The sequence below is a fragment of the Carcharodon carcharias genome, chromosome 20, assembly GCF_017639515.1.
Source record: "Carcharodon carcharias isolate sCarCar2 chromosome 20, sCarCar2.pri, whole genome shotgun sequence".
Lineage (NCBI taxonomy): Eukaryota > Metazoa > Chordata > Chondrichthyes > Lamniformes > Lamnidae > Carcharodon > Carcharodon carcharias.
In genome coordinates, this window is record NC_054486.1 from 73,854,440 (window position 1) to 73,875,152 (window position 20,713).

Genomic DNA, 20,713 nt, shown 5'->3' on the forward strand with positions numbered 1-20,713 from the left:
CAGTCTGCCATGAGGGGCCATATCAAAAGCCTTGCTAAAGTCCGTATACATCGCATGATGCAAATGCATTACCCTCATCAACATTCCTAGCTACCTCCTCAAAAAATTCGTCAAACACTATCTTCCCTTAACAAATCCATGCTGACTAACCCTGATTAATCCATGTATCTCCAACTACAGACATATTCTGTCCCTTAGAATTCTTTCTAGTAACTTCCCCACCATTGAGGCTAGACTGATTGGCCTGTAATTTCCTGGTCTATCCCTCCCTCACTTTTTTAATAATGGGAAAACTTTAGCAGTCCTTCAGTCTTCTGGCACCTCACCTGTGGCCAGAGAGGATTTGAAAATTACTGCCAGGGCCCTTGATATCTCTTCCCTTGCCTCCCTCAGCCTAGGATACATCTCTTCTGGGCCTGCGGATTTATCCACTTTTAAGGCTGCTAAACCCACTAGTACCTCTTCTCTCTCTCTCGTTAATTTCCTCTAACATTTCATTGTCCTCCACCCTGATATCTATACCAGGGCCATCCTTTTCCATTGTGAAGATTGACGCAAAGTATTCATTGAGGACTGTACCCACGCCTCCTGGGTCCACGCACAGATTACCTCTGTGGTCCTTTCCCGGACCTACTCTTTCCCTAGATATTTTCTTGCTCTTTATATATTTTGAAAAAAACCCTTTGGGTTTTCTTTTATTCTACCTGCCAATACTTTCTCATGCACTCTCTTAGCTTTCTTAATTTCCTTTTTAAGTTCCCCCCTACACTTTTTATACTCCTCTAGGGACTCTGCCTTATTGAGCCCTCAGTATCTGCCATAATCTTCTCTTCTTAACCCTAACCTTTATGTCCCTTGACACAGGGTTCTCCAGACTTGATCCCCACCCCCTTGTCTTTACTGGAACATATTTGCCCTGTACTCTCGCAATTTCATCCTTGAATGCCTCCCGACACAATTTTACCTGCAAGTAGCTCCCCTAGTCCACTTGGGCCAAATTGTATCTCATCGTATCAAAATTAGCCTTTCCCTCATTTAGAACTTTTATTCCCAGCCCAACCTTATCCTTTTCCGTAACTATCCTAAATCTAACTGAGTTATGGTCACATCTCCAAAATACTCTCCTACTGATATGCCTCCCACCTGCACAGGCTCATTTCCGAATATTAGGCCCAGAACTGCTCCCTCCCTTGGAGGGCTTTCTATGTACTAACTAAAAAAGTTCTCCTGGATACAACTTAAGAATTTTGCTCTCACCTTACCTTGCACACTAAAACTATCCTAGTTAATATTTGGGTAGCTAAAATCCCCTACTATTACTGCCTTATTATTCTTGCACTTCTCTGAAATTTGATTACATATTTGATCCTCTATCTCTCCCTGACTGTTTGGGGGGCCTATAGTATGCACCCAACAGCATTTTTGCCCCTTTTGTGTTTCTTTTACTAATACCCATATGGTTTCATTTGATGGTCCTTCCAGGATATCATCCCTCCTCACTGCTATAATTGATTCCTTGATCAATATTGCAACCCTCCCTTCCTCTTTTATCCCCCTCTCTATCTTGTCTAAATATCCTATAACCAGGAGTGTTGAGCTGCCAAGCCTTGGTCATAGCTATGATATCATACTCCCACATGCCTAACTGTGCCCTTGGCTCGTCTGTCTTATTCCTCAAGCTCCTTGCATTAAAATATATTCCATTTAGTCTTGCTAAACTTATTTCCTTCTTATCTAGCCTATGTTTCCTCTGCCTCCCAGAGTCACTTACTAGTATTTTTCTAAATCCATCTCAGCTTCTCTCTCCTCTGAACTACTTTGCAGGATCCTATCCCCCTGCCAGTTTGGTTTAAATCCACCCCAACAGCATTAGCAAACCTCCCTGCGGGAATGTTGGTCTTATTCCTGTTTAGATGTAACCCATCCAATTTGTACAGGTCCCACCTCCTGCAGAAACTGTCCCAATGCCCCAGCAATCTAAAGCCCTCCCTCCTGCACCATCTTCCCAGCCACACATTCATCTGCCCTATCCTTCTGTTCCTATACTCGCTACTGCATGGCACTGGGAGTAATCCAGAGATTACTACCTTTTGAAGTCCTGCTTTTCAATTTCTTAACTCCTTAGTCTGTTTGCAGGACCTCATTTCTCTTTCTTTCTTAATTCTTTGATCGAAACATGGACCACAATCTCTGGCTGTTCACTTTCTCCTTTCAGAATGCCCTGCAGCCGTTCCATGACATCCTTGACCCTAGCACCGAGGAGGCAACATAGCATTGTGGAGTCACGTCTATAGCCGCAGAAGCACCTGTCTACTCCCCTCACTTACAAAATCCCCTACATCTATTGCCCATCCACCCTGCCCCAGCCACCCTTAGCAGCTGGACCACCCACAGTGCCATGGCCTTGGCTCTGGTTGACCTCCACAAAGGAACCATCACTCTCTCCATTTTCCAAGGCCAAAAAACGGTTTGTAAGCGAGATTGGATTCCCTCAGTACCTTCCTGGACCCTTTCTTCTGTCTGGTGGTCACCCATTCCCTCTCTGCCTGCAGTTCCTTAAGCGGCGGGGTGACCATGTCCTGAAACGTGCTATCCACAAACCTCTCAGCCTTGTGAATGCACTCTAGTGCCCACATTTGCCACTCAAGCTCCAAAACCGGAGCTCGAGTTGCTCCAGTCGGAGGCACCTCCTGCACACATGGTCATCCAGACTGCCAGGAGCGTCTAGGATTTTCCACATGGCACAGGATGTGCAAACCACAGGACTGAGCTCCCCAGACATATCTTAGCTAAATAGAATATAGACCTTTGCTTTTATCTTACCCTTACTCCTACTTGAGTATAGACTAGATGCTAGATCCTCTAGATAGACTAGATTCTCTAGGTGCTGCTGACTGCCTGTCCCTGGGTTGTCCTCTCGCACTGCCCTCTAGGAAATGCTGAATGCCTGTCCCAGGGTCCTCCGCTCACACTCCCCTTATTGCCAGGTATTTAGTGACTTTCTTTTAAAAATGAATATCAACTGACGGATACCAACATTTTGTAATAGAACCAGGTTTGTGAAAATGTGCAACTTGAAAGTGAATATTGCCATTCTTGCTGACATCATTGAAGATTTCCAGCTTGATATATTTCTCACAATAGAATTTTACAGGGTGTAGGATTTTTAATTCTTTAATTTAGGTATTTTTACATCGAGTTGCTGTAAATTTTATAAATTTTGTTTTTGAGACGTGACAGTCACTGGCAAGGCCAGTATTTATTACCCATCCCTAACTGTCCTTGAGCAGAAACTCCCTGAATTCTTTCAAAGGAATATTGCCAGGGAAACTTGTCAGACATAAAAACGAAGTGCTGGAAAAAATTAGCCAGCCTGGCAGCAGTTCCGAAGAGGAGTCATATTAGCAGTTTCTCTCTCCACAGATGCTGCCAGACCAGCTGAGTTTTACCATCACCTTGTTATTATTTCAGATCTCCAGCATCCACAGTATTTTAGGTTTGTTAGATATGTTGGAGTAGAGTTTCAGCTAGGTGTTTACAGTTTGCTCTAATCAGCCAAACTAGTGCCAAAGATGGAGCAATTTTGCATCCAAGTTACACCCAGTGCAAATTGAGATTCCACAATCTTCAGCACTTTGTTTAAATCGCATCAACAACTAGCTCTGCCCACCCTTCCGTGCCCTCCTCTCCCCACCCCCCCCCCGCCTTTTAATTCAATCACCATGGTGAGTTTATGCTAATTGCACTAGTTTGCATTACTTAAGAAAGCTTTTAAAATTACACTTTTCTTTCCGATGCCAGGATGCTTATAGGGCCCTTTTTAATAGCTTTTAATTAATAAATATTTAACTTATTGATAAACTGTCTTACCACTTTCCCACAAAACTAGTAAATGGCTGTATATAGATTTTTTAAAATCATTTTCAGTTATTTAGTATTGGGTTACGTGCAGATATTGGACTTGACAATGATTAAAACTGCTTTTTTTGTGATAAACTTATCAGCTGTAGTAATAAAACTGCATCTGGTTACCACCTTCAAATGTATGGAAGTTTTTTCAGTGCAGAAGAGAAAAGATAATCAAGAACTTGGTCAAAAGGATTGTTTTTTTGAAAGGTTATTTAAGATGGAAAGCAAAGTGAAAAGGCAGAAGGGTTAAAGAAGGAAATTTCAGAGCAGTGATTATGCAGCTAACATGTCTGCTGCACTAATGGTGGGTTAAAGGTGCAGAGCTGTGCTAAAGGCCAGAGGTATAGGACTTAAGGCTATGGAATGAGATGATGTGAAATTAAAGATGTTGAGTCTCTCTTAACGATGGGTCCTCTATTTTATACTGTTCTCAATATTGAATCTAAATTGCCTGCACCCTTAAATCTTCACTGGCTTTTATATTGTGCTAAATTTTTGGTAGCATGCATAGGAGAATAAATGGAAAATCTTCAAATTTATAAAGCTGTGGGATTTACCCTATCTTCGCTGAGGATTCCCTTGTCCTCAAAAATGGCAATGTGACAGGAACAACAAACCTTGACATAGATTCATATGGCAGTGAAGTCTATTCAAACTGGATAAGTTAATTTATATATTTATAATAGATGTTAGGCTTTTTTATTCATTTCCAGGATGTGGGTGATGCTGGTAATGCCTAACTAACTTTGAAGATTAGGTAGTGATTTCCTTAATTCATTCCAATCACAATACTCATGGAGCTTAAACTAACTGCATTCAAAATCATGTCCTGAGCTTAAATACAGAGAATGTTGTTTATTTTCTTCTCCAAGCAAATCATTTGAAGAGTTTGCTTGAAGAGCGTGGCCAAGTGACATAACTCTAACACACAGTTGTATGCGCAAATGCAATACTGGCAGCTACTATTGAGTTGAGCTCATGATACTCCCAAGTGTGGTCTAACTAAGGTTCCATACAGGTTTCAGTTCTATGCCCCTGGAAATGAACCCTCATGCTTTGATAGTTTTTCTGCATGGCCTTATTCTGATATAAGAAAAACAATAAATTGGTTTGCAGTCTTTATTACTTTTCTAAGTGTATATATACAGATATTTTAATTTTTTTTACCAATTATAGCCAGCCAGCCTTGTACAAATGCTTTGCACATTTAAGTTTCAACTGATTTCTTTGATTTTGAATATTCTCATAAATAAACATTTCTGAAACATTTGCCAACATTTCATGACTTTGAATAACTGTGAGCTCAAATCAATAGTAGCTGCCAGTATTGCATTTGAGCATACAACTGTGTGTGTTAGAGTTATGTCACTTGGCCACGCTCCTCAAGCAAACTCTTCAAATGATTTGCTTGGAGAAGAAAATAAACTACATTCTCCGTATTTAAGCTGAGGACATGATTCTGAATGAAGTTGGTTTAAGCTCCATGAGTATTGTGATTGGAATGAATTAAGGAAATCACTACCAAACTAAAGCTAAATGCTTTTTTTGTTACAGGAACCTTACATTTTAATAGGAAGAAAAAGGAGACCATATATTCCTTGGAAACTAAATACCTAAATGGGGTAGAGGAGCAGGGAGATCTGGGGGTATTGATGCTTAAATCACTAAAAGTAGTGACATTGGGATAATGCCATGAAGAAAAACTACCAAAGCACGGGCATTCATTTCCAGAGGGATAGAACTGAAACTCGTATGAAACCTTAGTAAGACCACACTCGAGAGTACCATGAGCAGTTCTAGTCGCCATGTTATAAAAAGGATATAGAGGCACTGAAAAGGTACAAAAAAAGATTTGCTAGAATGTTATCAGAACTCAGAGGTTAAACCCTTTAGGAAAGTTAAACAGACTGGGGCTCTTTTTACCAAACTAGGATTGAGGGAACCTGATTGAGGCCTTTAATTTTATGAAAGGTTTAAGAAGATAGAAGTAGGAAAAATGTTTTCATTTAAAGGGAGACCAGAACTAAGGCCATAACTATAATAAATCCAGTTACAAATTCAGAAAAGCTGCTTCATCCAGTGAGTGGCTAGAATGTTAGAGCTTGCTACCATAAGGAGTGGTTGAGGTGACTAACATAGATGCAGTTTGGGAAAAGCTAGAAAAGCACATGATGAAAGTGGCAATAGAGGAATATGCTGATGTCAGATGAAGAAAAGTGGGAGGAGGCATGTGTGGAAGTGGACCTGTTAGAACGAATAGCCTATTTTTGCACTTTAAAATCAATGTTGTGTCATGACGTTGAGGGAGGTGGCAAAAATAGTGCCAGTGGGTGCAAAGCCATAGCGGCACTTGAAGATGTGTTGGGGGCATGAAGTTGATACAGGTTATTGGTTAATGAAGGCAGAAGTGATGGTAGAGAAGTCATATTGCAGGACAGGCTTTTGAACAAGTTGGAGGTTATGGAATATGGAGGCTAGGAGAGAGCAATGAGAGCACTGGAAAAATTGAATCCAGAAAAGCATAAAAGTAATGTTTAAACCTACACCTTACCACATACTACATCCAAACATTTGGATCTTATATTTAATTTAGTTTTTCTTTTTAAATTGGCATCTGAAGCACTTTTGCATGTTCAGCTTTGTTTTTCATTTGATTTGTGGTGACACCTTAAGATGATGACATCTGACATCATTTATCCAATTAATGTAAAGCTACACCTTTTAATTTAAAATTCTGTATTAACCACGTACTGCACTATGCACAAAAGGATAAATCTAAAGTACAATTTTAAGGTGTTGGTCATCATGAAAATTCAGAAGAGTAGTAAAACTGATCTATTTGATCCATGGTACAATGCTTGATGCATTGGAAATTGGAGTTATAATTCATTAAATTATCTTTTCAGAAGCACGTTACTCATGTGTTCAAAAAGTATACACTATGAAACTTCCAACAATGTAGTAATTGTTTTTGATCCCTTTAGCTGTCTAAGACTTCAGTAGCAGTTACAAAAACTTTAAGACTTCAGCAGATTAAATAGATTATTATTAATCGCTACAGAGGGTGAGAATGCTTACAGGATACCGTCAGGAAGAGGATATTTTCAGTGAAGGGAAATGATGACCAAATGTGGTTTCCTGAAATGCATTTTGTGGTTTACACGTTTATGCCAGCACAGTGAGAAATGTTGACTATGTACTATTGCACTTATAAGTTCAAAGAAAAAATTTGTGGTTCAGGCTCCTGGAATATAGTAATGGAAATCATGTCAATAATCCAACAGCTTGCCTGTTGGTTCACTGTAGTCACGAATTGTTGCTTATTCATAGCTGATCCTTAGAGGGAGGAGGGGGAAGCAGAGAAGGAAGGGTGCACATTCAAGCTATGCAAGCCTAGTGCTGTTTTAATGGATACCATCTTGTATTAGAAGTAGTTTTATGATGCTGGTGCTGCCTGCTCCTGATGTGCTGCTCTTGTTCTGCAGGTCTTCCTAGTCTGTCAGCTTTAGCAAACCTGGCAAGCTAACTTTTGTGAAACGCATTTGGGAATTGGTGGCACCAGTGAGATATGATGTGTAACATAAAAACATCAATAGCATAGGTCGAGCCATGACTGTTCCAAAGACTAAAAATAGTTCAGTCCCTGACTGAAAACTTAACACCTTCGCCTTATTAAAATAGTATGATGGGTGCACCTGAGAATATAAAAATAGATCTTGCAAGTTGAGGAGTTTAAAGTTGCTTTAAATTGAGCATTGGGGAGAAGAAAAATATTAATGTTATGCTATTTAATAATAGCGCTGTGGGAAGCGCTCAGCTGCTCATATCCTATCCTGCAGCAAGTCCTACTCACCCATTACCCTTGTCCTCACTGACTTGCATTTAACTTCCAGTTCCTTAATATCTCAGACTTAAAATATTTATTCGTCTGTTTAAACCTTGCCCCAGCATATTTCCGTAGCCTCTTCCAGCCCTACAAATTCCAACTCGCCCCCCCCGCCCCCCAAACCATCCCCAAGCTTTCTCCTTTTATAGCTTATCATCTTATATCAGTATCCCACCAGTGGCAACCGTGCCACCAGGCACGCTTTGAATTCTGTTCCTAATCTCCCTCCTTCCCTTAAAAAACACTTTGACACACTTTTTAACCACCCCTTAAAGTGTTGTCTGTGCCTTGGCATCAGTTTTTTTTTTAGCTTTATTTTCTTAGTGAAGCTTTTCTACATTACAGTAAATGCAAGTAGTTGTTAATAAATTGTATGAAACAATTCAGAGCAGTATTGCATTGTTGGAAGTGTCGTATTCAGATGAGATGTTAAACCAAGGCACTGTTTGCTTACTCTAGGGTAGATGTAAGAAAAAAATGGCAATTAATGAGTTCTGCCATCCTGGCCAACATTCCTCCATCAACCAACACTCTAAAAACAGAATGTGGGGTCATGGTATCATGGTAGTTATGTTACTGGACTAGTAATCCAGAGGAAAGGACTATTGATCAGGAGACATTCATTCAACTTCCACCATGGCAGCTGGGGAATTTAATTACAATTAAATAAAATCTGGAATAAAAAAAGCTAGTGTCAATAATAGATTGTCATAAAAACCCATCTGATTCACTAATGTCCTTTAGGGAAGGAAATATATTTCTATACCCAGTTTGACCTATATGTGTCTGCCGACCCAAAGCAATGTGATTGGCTCAACTGTCCTCTGAAATGGCCAAGCAAGCCACTTGGTTGTATTTTAGAAGGAGGTTCACCACAGCAACTCCTCAAGATCAATTGGGGCATAAATGACAGCCTTATCAGCGATGCCTACATCCATTGAATGAATAATATAAACAAAAGATTATCTGGTCCATTTATTCATTTGCTGTTTGTGGGACTTTGCCAAATACAAAATGTCTGCCATGTCTACTTATGTAAAAGTGACTCCCTTCAAAATTAATTTACTGGTTGAAAAGTGCTTTGGGGCTGCCTGAGGACGTGACACAGTGCAAATACATGTATCTGTGTGTTTGAGATCTGGATCAATTTGAGTAATGAAATAGTGATGATCATATAATGCACCTTGATGCCTGTATAGAAAAACAGAAGCTGGGTTGTTTGTGTGTGCAGAAGAAATTCCAACTAGAAATAGAGCATTTTGTTAAAAAAAAACTCAAGTACATCTGTTTGTTTGATCATAGGTATAGGCTTTTTTAATAATTCTATAGACCAGTAGTATATCAAATATCCGGCTAGAGAGAACACTGTGATGGCAGAGAATGTAGTCTTTTGGAAGAGATGTTAAACAGAAGCAGTCTATTCAGATGGATGCAAAAGATCCTATGGTACTATTTGAAAAGGAACATGGAGTTCTTAACTGTTCTGACCAAAATTCTTCCTTCAACCAGAACAGGTTAATTGGCCATTTATTCATTTCAGTTTGCAGGACCTTGCAGTACACAAACTTTGTGCTATGTTTGCCCACACAGCAACAATATCTATATTTCAAAAGTAATTGAGCTTTTTGGGTATCCTGAAGGCATGAGGGGTGCTACGTAAATGCAACTTCCTCAAGGTAGATTCTACTCGCCAATTTATTGTACAAGCAAGGTAGGATTGCAAACTTAAGGAAGTTGAAGACACAATAAGCCATTTTATATATTTTGTAGTTAACAAGCTGTGACCATGTATGGGAACTAAGTTAATATCAGTGGATGATGAGTAACCCTCTCTGTGTGTCAACTGTGTGTACATATTTGGCTTCAGAAAAAGCATATGACTGTTGATCTGTACAGCAATTCTCTTTGAGATTAAGTTCTTTTAACAATTCAAGGAGTTAACTTTCTATGTAAAGAAGGAACACCCCTCAACACAGATTTCCTCTGGGCACAGAGTTCTTTCTATCAGACTGGCTTCCTAAATGTGGCCAGCTGCTGTCAACAGAAGAAGGAATTGAATGTCTGAAAGTGCTTGGCTGTTCCTTCCTGCTCCTGTTCACCAAATGAGTTTGGGACTGTATTGGCTTGGTTGACCACTGATTCAGTCACAGATTGATTAAATGGTTTTTTAAGTTCCATGTGCTTCCTTTGCGGAAATTGCCATGAAGAGTTTGCCCTTGAGGTCCTCTCTGTGTCATGTATTGTTTTACACAATGGTAGTATAATTGTCTTGTACCTATGCTATGTTGTAGTTCATTCCCTCTCTGAGGCCCAGTCTCAAATTCATGAGCAGCAATGCAGCTTTCAGGAGCTGTATCCACAATGTGAATATTTCCGTGCAAGTCATTTGTGCAACTTGTGCTTAGTACACAATACTCGTAATCTTTATTGCAAGATGCTTGTCCTCAGTGAAGGCACATTTTATAATGGCATTAAGAATAAAACTCCAAAGATTCAAGACTAATGCATTTAACTTTATGGGTGGCGATACAAGTACAGGAAGATAATTACTTCAAAATGAATTTGTTAGGGAAACTGCTAATGAACTGAATTTTGCCTGATGTGTATTTATTTTTGGCCTTAAAATAAGAGGTGTAATAGTGGTTCTTTGAATTTCTCTGTACCTTAGCTTGTACTAAACTGACAATGGAGGGCCAGAAAGATTTGGTGGTCCAGGTACGAAAATTACTAAAAGCTAGTAGACACGTGGAAATAAAAGCATTAATGGAATGTTTGATCTTTGTCTCAAGCAGGCTATCATACAAAGGGGGGAAAAATCATGCTACAGTTCCCTAAAGCTCTAGTTGGAATGCATCTGGAGGACTGCATTTCGTTCTGAGCACTGAGCCTGAAGAAGGATGAAAATGTGGTGGGGTAGACCTGTTACTTAAGGATGACATTAGTATAGAAGTGAAAGATGACTTTAGTTCAGAAAATCAAGTTGTAAAATCAGTTTGGATAGAGATAGGAAATAGCAAAGGTAACAAGCCATTTGTGGGAGTAGTTTGTAGAGCCCTTAACAGTAGCTACGCCGAAGGACAGAATATACAGGAATAAATAATGGGAGCTTATTAGAAAGGTACTGCAATAATCATGGGTGATTTAAATCTTTTTATAGATTGGATGAATTAGATTGACAAAGGTAGCCTGGAAGATGAGTTCATAGAATGTGTTTGGGACAATTTTTTAGAGCAGTATGTTCCAGTGCCAATCAGGGAGCAGGCTAGTTTTGACCTGGTAATGTGCTATGAAACAGGATTACTTAGTGACCTCATTGTAAAGGCACCACTAGGCAGCAGTGACCATAATTTGATAGAACTTCACATTCGGTTTGTGGGTGAGAAGTGTGGATCTAAACAAGTGTCTTAAACTTAAATAAAGGCAATTACAAGGTATAAAGAAAGAGTTGGCTAAAGTGAACTGGGAAAAATAGATTAAAAGATACGGCATTTGGAAGAACATTGGCAGACATTTAAGGAGATATTTCATAACTCTCAGCAAAGATGTATTTCATTAAGAAAGAAAGACTATAAGAAGTGTTATGGCACGGCTGATGGTAAATGCCGAGCTGCCCAAATCCCAAAGGGAAACTTGAAACAGCTGCCAAATCAGTTTTTGCAATTTGTATAATATAAGGAGAGGTTCTGAAATCAGGAAATGATGTCCCCATCTACTTGTGATGATTTTATAGTAGAGCAAATGTCTATTAAAAGAATAAATCAAAACAAAACAGTTACACTTAAACACCAAAATGGCTTCACACGGTAAACAGTACTTTAAAACAGTTCCACAAGACCTTAACTTAACTACCCTCAGAGTTAACCGTCCCTTTTGTGTTCAACTATCCTTATAGATTTCAAAATCTATAGAATTCCAGTAATTTTTACCATTCAGTGCCTTTTTCCTTGGGGTGTCCTCTGAGGCTGACAGCAACTGGCTTTCCTGGTCTGCCTTTCACACTGTTTTCTGGGAGTTCTGACCAGCTATCCTGCTGTCTTCTGGGAGACCTAAACAGTTTCCTCCTCACGTAGGCTTCAATATTTCCTTAAATGTGTTCCTTCCCTTTGATCTCCCTATTGTCTCAACCAGTCTTTTTCGAAATGCTTTCTCCCCAGACTTGATTAGACTCTTCTTTACTTTAGATCTTAGGTTTTAAAAAAAAATAAATGTACCCTATCTTTACCTTATTTACTTGCGCCTTTTTACAATCTGCATATATCCTCCTTTGAACTAAAACAACTCGATTCAAAACTATTCATGTTATTGCTTTATGTAAGACTCTGATTGAAGTTCCTCATGGTTCAATAACATATCAAAACCACTTCTTACTGTTGGCTTTAGATGCTTGCAGTTACTCTGGCTCTTACTCCAATTACCATAATCATACCCCCCATAGCCTGTCTTCCAGCACATAAGAAAGATGACAGGGTTATTAACAGAAGAAAAAATTACAATTTGTTTTCTTGACAGACTATCTGTGGCTAACTAAGGAAGTTAAGGATATTATCAAATTGTAAGACAGTGTGCAATATTGTGAAGATTAATGGTAGGTCAGAAGATTGGACATATTTTAAAAACCAGCAAAGAATGACTAAAAAATGAGGGACAAAGCCAGCAAGAAATATATAACCAAATAATAAGAGTTTCTACAAGTATTTAAAAAGGAAAAGTGGTAACTAAACTGAGCATTGGTCCCTTAGAGGGTGAAACTGGGGAATTAATAATGGGAAACAAAGAGATGGTGGAAGCATTGAACAGATATTTTGTATTTGTTTTCATTGTAGAAGACACAAAGTATCCCAAGGATAGTTGAAAATCAAGAGGTAAGAGGGAGGGAAGAACTTAAAGCAATCAAATTCACTAGGTAAAAGTACTGGGAGAACTATTAGAACTAAAGGCTGACAGATCCTCTGGACCTTATGGCTTTTATCCTAGAATTTTAAAAGAAGTGGCTGCAGAGATAATAGTTGCATTGGTTGTGATCTTCCAAAATTCCCCAGATTCTGGAAAGATCGCAGTGGATTGGAAAATCGCAGATCTCACACCTCTATTCAAGAAAGGAAGGAGACAGAAAGCAGGGAACCATTGGCTAGTTAGCCTAGCATCTGTCATAGGGAAAATGCTAGAATCCATTATTAAGCAGGTAATCACAGCAGTAATTTATTAGTTTGTTGATTAAGTAACAAGCAGGGTGAATAAAAGAGGACCTATAGATGTGGTGTACTTGGATTTCCAAAAGGCATTCAATGAGTTGCCAAATCAAAGGTTACTTCACAAAATACGAGCCCATGATGTAGGAGGTAATGTATTGGCATGGATAGGGGATTGGCTAACTAACAGGAAGCAGTGAATAGGGAAAAATGGGTCATTTTTGGATTGGCAAGCTGTAACTAGTGGAGTGACACAGGGATCAATGCTCAGGCCTCAATTATTTACAATCTTAATCAATGACTTGGATGAAGGGACAGAATGTATGGTTGCTAAATTTGCTGAAGATACAAAGATAGGAAATTAATTTGTCAAGAGGACATAGAGTTTACAAAGGGGTTGAAATAGGTTGTGAGTGGGCAGAAACCTGGCAGATGGATTATGATGTCAGAAAATGTGAGCTCATCCACTTTGGCAGGAAGAATAGAAAAGCAGTATATTAGTTGAATGGACAGAGACTGCAGAGCTGTATGGGACAGAGATCTGGAAGTCCTGGTACATGAACCACAAAATGTTAGTATGCAGGTAAAGGCAATTAGGAAGGCAAATAGCATGTTGGTGTTTATTGCAAGGGAATCTAATATAAAATTGGAAAGTGTTGCTACTTCTGTGCAGGGACTTAAGAGCCCTCATCTTGAGTACTGTGTACAGTTTTGGTCTCCTTACTTAGAGGGATATAATTACATTCGAAGCAGTTCACAAAAGGTTCACTCGACTGATTCCTGGGAGGAAGGAGTTGCCTTTTGAGAAACAGTTGAGCAGGTTGTGCCTATTCCCATTAGATTTTAGAAGAATGAAAGTTGATCTTATTGAAACAGAATATCCTGAGGGGCCTTGACAGGTGGATGCTGAGAGGATGTTTCCTTGTGTGGGGAGTCTAGAACTAGGAGACAGTGGTCAGCGGAGGCAGGGTCATTAAATTTATTTAAGGATGAGTTAAATAGACTTTTTATCAACAAGGGAGATGAGGGTTATGGGTGGCAGACAAGAAAGTGGAGTTGAGGCCACAATCGGATCAGCCATGATACTCAATGGTGGAGCAGGCTTTGCGGGGCCAAATGGCCTACTCCTCCTAATTCTCGTGTTCTTCTGTATTGGCCTTGAAGGGAGTGATGATGGGGTTAAATGGGTTAAATTATTACACATTTTAGTAGATAATCAATAAACAGAAACCAAGGAAATACATAAAATAATCAAAAGTATTTGGCACTGCTGTTGTGTTGAGCGTTTCATTAGCAATAACACAAAGGCAAAACCACATGCAGGGGCCATGCAAATATGAGTATTGAGATCACATGCCTGGCATTGGTGCCTCCCATTTTTTAATGGACTAGCCAAGCATTTAATTTGCCACATCTGGATTTCCAAATGGCCACACTTGGTTAGTGGTTAATGTATTGGACAACCTGAGTTAGACTTTGACACCATAGATGGACGTTACTTCATTATAGCAGCGTGATACATTATGCATTACTGTTATTCTAACAGTATAACATACCTGTCATTATAAATAGCATATCACCTAGTGTTCTGTAGAAAAAAGTTAGTTCAAGGCAAGCCAAATTGACATTTATTTCTTTTAATGTTAGTTATTGAGGCTCGAAAACAAATTGGCCTTAATTTACAGTAGTGATAACACATTCAGTTCTATTGACTTTTGTTTTATTTGAGGTAATAGCTCCAGCTATTGGAAAAAATATTTATCCCTTTCTGGATGTCAAGAAATCACTGTTATCCAGAACAAATGTCAGTAAAATGAAAACAATTTTGGTAACTGACAGTTCAGTGACATATTTACATAAATGATTTCCTTTCTTTTAATTTTACAAAATAAACTGGCAGAGGCATACTATGCTAATCAGTAGAAGTTTTATAAAAATATTGAAAAGATAAGGACCTTGAGAGACACATTTGAGATGCAAAGAAATATGTAACAGTATTTTGGAAAAAAGCAAGCTCACAATACACTGATTTCTTTTTAAAGAAACTGCGGTACAGAGATATAAATCAAGATATTTTAAGAGTTTTGTTAGTAGATGTTAGTGTATTGTATTTCTGGCAATACTTGGTGTTATGAGAATATGCTTTTTTCTTTAAAAAGGATAGAATTTCTAATTCTTTTTTTTTTTGGGCAGGATTTTTAAAAAAACAATGAACTGTCATCCTATTAAGACAATGGAAGGCTGCTAACCAGCCCGAATATACAACTTGCATTCCGCCCAAGTAAGATGAAAAGGGAACAGACACCTAAACCCTCCTGAGGAATGTGTAATATCCCTTCTCCTTTTGCCTTTAACACTATCCTGAAACTCTTCTAAAGCTTTTGAGCCAAGACATCAAAATGCAATTACATGTTCTACAGAACAATGACTACGGCAGGCATGGTAATCAAATTCCTCTGGAATTTACAGCTAGCAGGACTTTTAACAACTGTTTTACCAAGCCAGAGAGAACATAAGAGATCGGAATGCTGTACTGAAAAGCTGAAAGGAAGCTGTTTATCTCCTCTCTTTCTCTCCCTCATCCTGCCCCGCCCTCACCCTCTCTCTATTGGGAACTTTAACAGACAACAGGACCTCTGTTTAACTTTTCATCCAAAAGATAGTACCTCAGATTATGCAGCCAGGGAACTTTTTTTTACATCTACTTCGAAGGGCAAATAGACCTTAGTTTAGCATATTATCTGAAGACTGACATCATGAGTTTTCCCTCAATACTGAAGTACCAGCTTGGTTTATGTGCTCAAGTCTCTGGAATGGGTCTTGAACCCACAATATTCTGACTCAGAATACCATCACTGAAGCAAGCCTGATTCCTTTACATGAATGATCTACTACGAATGTGCCTCTGAAGCATTTAGGTTGCAACTAGAGCTGCTCTTCAGTGATACAAAATACTCTCAGTTTGCGACTGTTGATCAGCTTATAATCCTTTAGATGCTTTCACACTGCTCTTAACATATAGAGTATTGGTGTTGCAGCTGGATGATGCTGCCCATGCTTGTCAGGTTGTTAATATTTCAGGTTTTGCATGCCATTTCATAGAACACTTTGGTAAATAAAGGAATACCAGTATCATTTACTGACTTTTTGTTGAGGGCTATAATCCAATGTACGATCTTGCCTGAAATGCTTTCTCACAAATGATCCATTGTGCTGCAGAGTATTGATCATAGATCTATACCATGATCCCCATGTGGTGAACTCTTAATCTTAACTGGGCTACAGTTTTTTGCCTGGTGTTCTGTCTATTTTTCTTTTCTTTTTGCTCTCTCCTTACTTGGTGAATAAACCTCAGTGTCCAAGTCATAGGCTCAATTGCTGGAATGTTCAACTCATAGCAGTAGTGAGTAGAACTGGATTGGTAAAGAGTGAAGGTGCAGGAAGAATTGAAGTGAAGTTTTGTGGAAATTGTAGTCACGAACCATGAATGAGCAATTGGTTTGTGGTATGGTTTATTTGCCTGATCAAGTGCCACATATAAATGCTGGTAGGTAAGGGTGGCTATCTTACCAATTCATCAATTTAGAGAGCAGTGGGATTGGCAGTGGGGTTTTGCAAAATGGAAAATGGAGGGTTAGGGTGTGATAGGAGAAGATAATTATGAGTATTGACAAGAGTTCTGGAAAGGTGGTGGTGAGGAGGCGGTGGAATGTTGGGTTGCCAGCATCTTTACAGGAAAGTTTACTTGGGGAAGGTGTATTGGACAACACTGTGAAACTGCATAGTGGAAGGAGCAGAAATGGATTTTCAGAATGGTGGGTGAGGAGTAATTACTGGCTGGCAGTAGACTTCTCTGCAGCAAGCCTCTTAACTACTATGTACAGTTTGTTCCAGCTCTTTGATTAAGAGTTTAGAAGCCTTATTTTTAGTGAAGAACAAATTCATTAGAGGTATTTACATTTCATTACAATGATCTCTTTGAGAAAGACTTGACTTCAGCTAGATAAGAACTGATCGACTTCTGGACTTCAATCCAGCACCTTTGAATTGGAGCTGCAAGGTGATAGAACTAATGTTATATGACAGGATTTTTTGTGTTAGCATTGTGAAGGGCAATCAACAGTAGCAACTTCAGACATAACGGGTACTTCAGGGAAATGTTGACACATTTAAAATGGATTTTCCCATTGATAAGCTGACAATACAGAAACAAGTTAGTACGTAAGATGCAGATAAATTGAGAGGCAAATATCGCCTGGTGTTCAGCAGCACTCAGAAGAGGAACTAGGGTTTTGCTGCAGCTGGGGCAGTCCCTGGTGTTTTACAATGCTTCAGTGAGGCTGCTAGAGTTTGGCAACATGGGGTGGCCCTATGGCTTAGAATTGCTGTGGGTTGGGAACTTGGGGGTTAGCAGACCTGATGGAAAGTGAAAACAAAAACAAAAATACCTGGAAAAACTCAGCAGGTCTGACAGCATCTGTAGAGAGGAACACAGTTAACGTTTCGAGTCCGTATGTCTGTTGAAGTCATCATACGGACTCGAAACGTTAACTGTGTTCCTCTCTACAGATGCTGTCAGACCTGCTGAGTTTTTCCAGGTATTTTTGTTTTTGTTTTGGATTTCCAGCATCTGCAGTTTTTTGCTTTTATCACTGATGGAAAGTGAACCTAGCTTGACTCACTGGTGGATTTCTGATACAAAAACAGAATTACCTGGAAAAACTCAGCAGGTCTGGCAGCATCGGCGGAGAAGAAAAGAGTTGACGTTTCGAGTCCTCATGACCCTTCGACAGAACTTGAGTTCGAGTCCAAGAAAGAGTTGAAATATAAGCTGGTTTAAGGTGTGTGGGGAGGGCGGAGAGGGAGAGAGAGAGAGAGAGAGAGAGAAGTGGAGGGGGGGGTGTGGTTGTAGGGACAAACAAGCAGTGATAGAAGCAGGTCATCAAAAGATGTCAACAACAATAGAACAAAAGAACACATAGGTGTTAAAGTTGGTGATATTATCTAAACGAATGTGCTAATTAAGAATGGATGGTAGGGCACTCAAGGTATAGCTCTAGTGGTGGTGGGGAGAGCATAAAAGATTTTAAAATATTTAAAAATAATGGAAATAGGTGGGAAAAGAAAAATCTATATAATTTATTGGAAAAAAAAAGAAGGGGGAAACAGAAAGGGGGTGGGGATGGGGGAGGGAGCTCACGACCTAAAGTTGTTGAATTCAATATTCAGTCCGGAAGGCTGTAAAGTGCCTAGTCGGAAGATGAGGTGTTGTTCCTCCAGTTTGCGTTGGGCTTCACTGGAACAATGCAGCAAGCCAAGGACAGACATGTGGGCAAGAGAGCAGGGTGAATTGTTAAAATGGCAGGGAGGTTTGGGTCATTCTTGCGGACAGACCGCAGGTGTTCTGCAAAGCGGTTGCCCAGTTTATGTTTGGTCTCTCCAATGTAGAGAAGACCACATTGGGAGCAACGAATGCAGTAGACTAAGTTGGGGGAAATGCAAGTGAAATGCTGCTTCACTTGAAAGGAGTGTTTGGGTCCTTGGACGGTGAGGAGAGAGGAAGTGAAGGGGCAGGTGTTGCATCTTTTGCGTGGGCATGGGGTGGTGCCATAGGAGGGGGTTGAGGAGTAGGGGGCCCTGCTCTCTTGCCCACATGTCTGTCCTTGGCTTGCTGCATTGTTCCAGTGAAGCCCAACGCAAACTGGAGGAACAACACCTCATCTTCCGACTAGGCACTTTACAGCCTTCCGGACTGAATATTGAATTCAACAACTTTAGGTCGTGAGCTCCCTCCCCCATCCCCACCCCCTTTCTGTTTCCCCCTTCTTTTTTTTTCCAATAAATTATATAGATTTTTCTTTTCCCACCTATTTCCATTATTTTTAAATATCTTAAAATCTTTTATGCTCTCCCCACCACCACTAGAGCTATACCTTGAGTGCCCTACCATCCATTCTTAATTAGCACATTCTTTTAGATAATATCACCAACTTTAACACTTGTGTTCTTTTGTTCTATTGTTGTTGACATCTTTTGATGATCTGCTTCTATCACTGCTTGTTTGTCCCTACAACCACACCCCCCCCTCCACTTCTCTCTCTCTCTCTCTCTCTCTCTCTCTCTCTCTCCCCCTCTCCGCCCTCCCCACACACCTTAAACCAGCTTATATTTCAACTCTTTCTTGGACTCGAACTCAAGTTCTGTCGAAGGGTCATGAGGACTCGAAACGTCAACTCTTATCTTCTCTGCCGATGCTGCCAGACCTGCTGAGTTTTTCCAGGTAATTCAGTTTTTGTTTTGGATTTCCAGCATCCGCAGTTTTTTTGTTTTTTATCTCGGTGGATTTCTGATGTTGGCCAGAGTTTAGGGAAGGGAAATAACATTGGCCTGATGTTTCTGGAGAGCGGTGGGTGAAGGAGAAAAAGATGAATCCTCAAAAGATTCTTGACATGGGAGTCTTGCTTTTATCCTTTTTCTCTTTCTTGTCCTTCCTCTCACACGGCTGTTAATAATTAGAATATTTACATTCCCTACTTCAACAAAACGATTGATAGTGGAAAATTAGAAGCCTTCATTTGCTTCAAAATTCAACTAATTTGTATTTTTTAAATGCATTCAAGTTTGTAATCTTTATGGACTGTCATTTTTACGCACACAAGTTGTCTGTCAACACAATCAACTTTATCTGAATAAAGTTTTTCAAATTTGTCTTCCTAATCTTTCCATAAATAACTTTGAAAAACAACTGAGCACAAATGCTAGAAGCTGATGAAAAATATTCCAATTGTTTGCTGACTAAATGCCAGTGAAGCATCTTGGAAAACTTGGTTACAATGTACAATCTCAGGTTGTACAATCTAACTTCAGTTAATAAACTATCAGTTATGGACAAATATATTAAGTCTGTTTCCAGTATGAAACCTTCCAGTAAAAACATTATTGGGGCATTGAAGGGCACTAAAGACAACTTAATGAATAAATTTAATTCAATATAAAAAGACAGAAAATATACTTTGTTTCTCAATGAGTCGATTACCAGAGAGTACAGATTTATGGCAGTTGGCTGGAGAACCAGAGCAACATGAGGGAAGACCGTTTTTACACAACTAGTGGTTTGGATTTGTAGTTGATGAGGTAATAGAAATAGATTCAGTGCTAAGTTTCAAAAGGGTATTGAATAAATACTGAAGGAGAAAAAATTACTGGCATATGGGTAAAGAACCAGGGAATAGGAATAACTGTATTGCTCTTTTGAAAGAGCCAACGTAGACTTGATGGACCAAATTTCTGCCTTCTGCGCTGTATTATTGTTTGATGCTATGAAATATATCATAAATATGTTAATTTTTACAAAAGCATGTGAACATGAGTTGCTTACTGAACAAGTAGTTGAGAAGTTAAATTTGGGTCCTGTCCTTCATTAGGTTTGAATGGACCATTGATTAATAAGTTGTTATAAAAATTATGTAAATTTCACAATTTTGTTCTTTATAGGTTGCAGTAGTGAAAATGAAGAACACTGAACGTGTTTATGCTATGAAAATACTCAATAAATGGGAGATGCTGAAACGTGCGGAGGTAAGAATGGGTTAACATAAATTTGAGTGCATTCTAGTAATCAGATTTTACATTTCAAGATGAATCGCCTTGCAGATGGACTTGGCAAGTTATGCTTTGAGTTTGCAGTGAACAAGGGTCATAGTTGAACATCACAGTTGAACTGTATAAT

The 20,713-nt window shown here is 39.3% G+C and overlaps 1 protein-coding gene across 3 annotated transcripts in view; it reads left to right on the top strand.

Annotated features, from left to right (window-relative positions):
- The window catches only part of cdc42bpb (CDC42 binding protein kinase beta (DMPK-like)), a 195,715-nt gene that overhangs the window by 89,438 nt on the left and 85,564 nt on the right, over positions 1–20,713 (top strand). For all 3 annotated transcript variants that reach the window (XM_041214419.1, XM_041214418.1, XM_041214420.1), the window contains exon 3: positions 20,479–20,562. In XM_041214419.1, the coding sequence (XP_041070353.1) occupies positions 20,479–20,562 (84 nt within the window). The remainder of the gene's footprint in view (positions 1–20,478; positions 20,563–20,713) is intronic.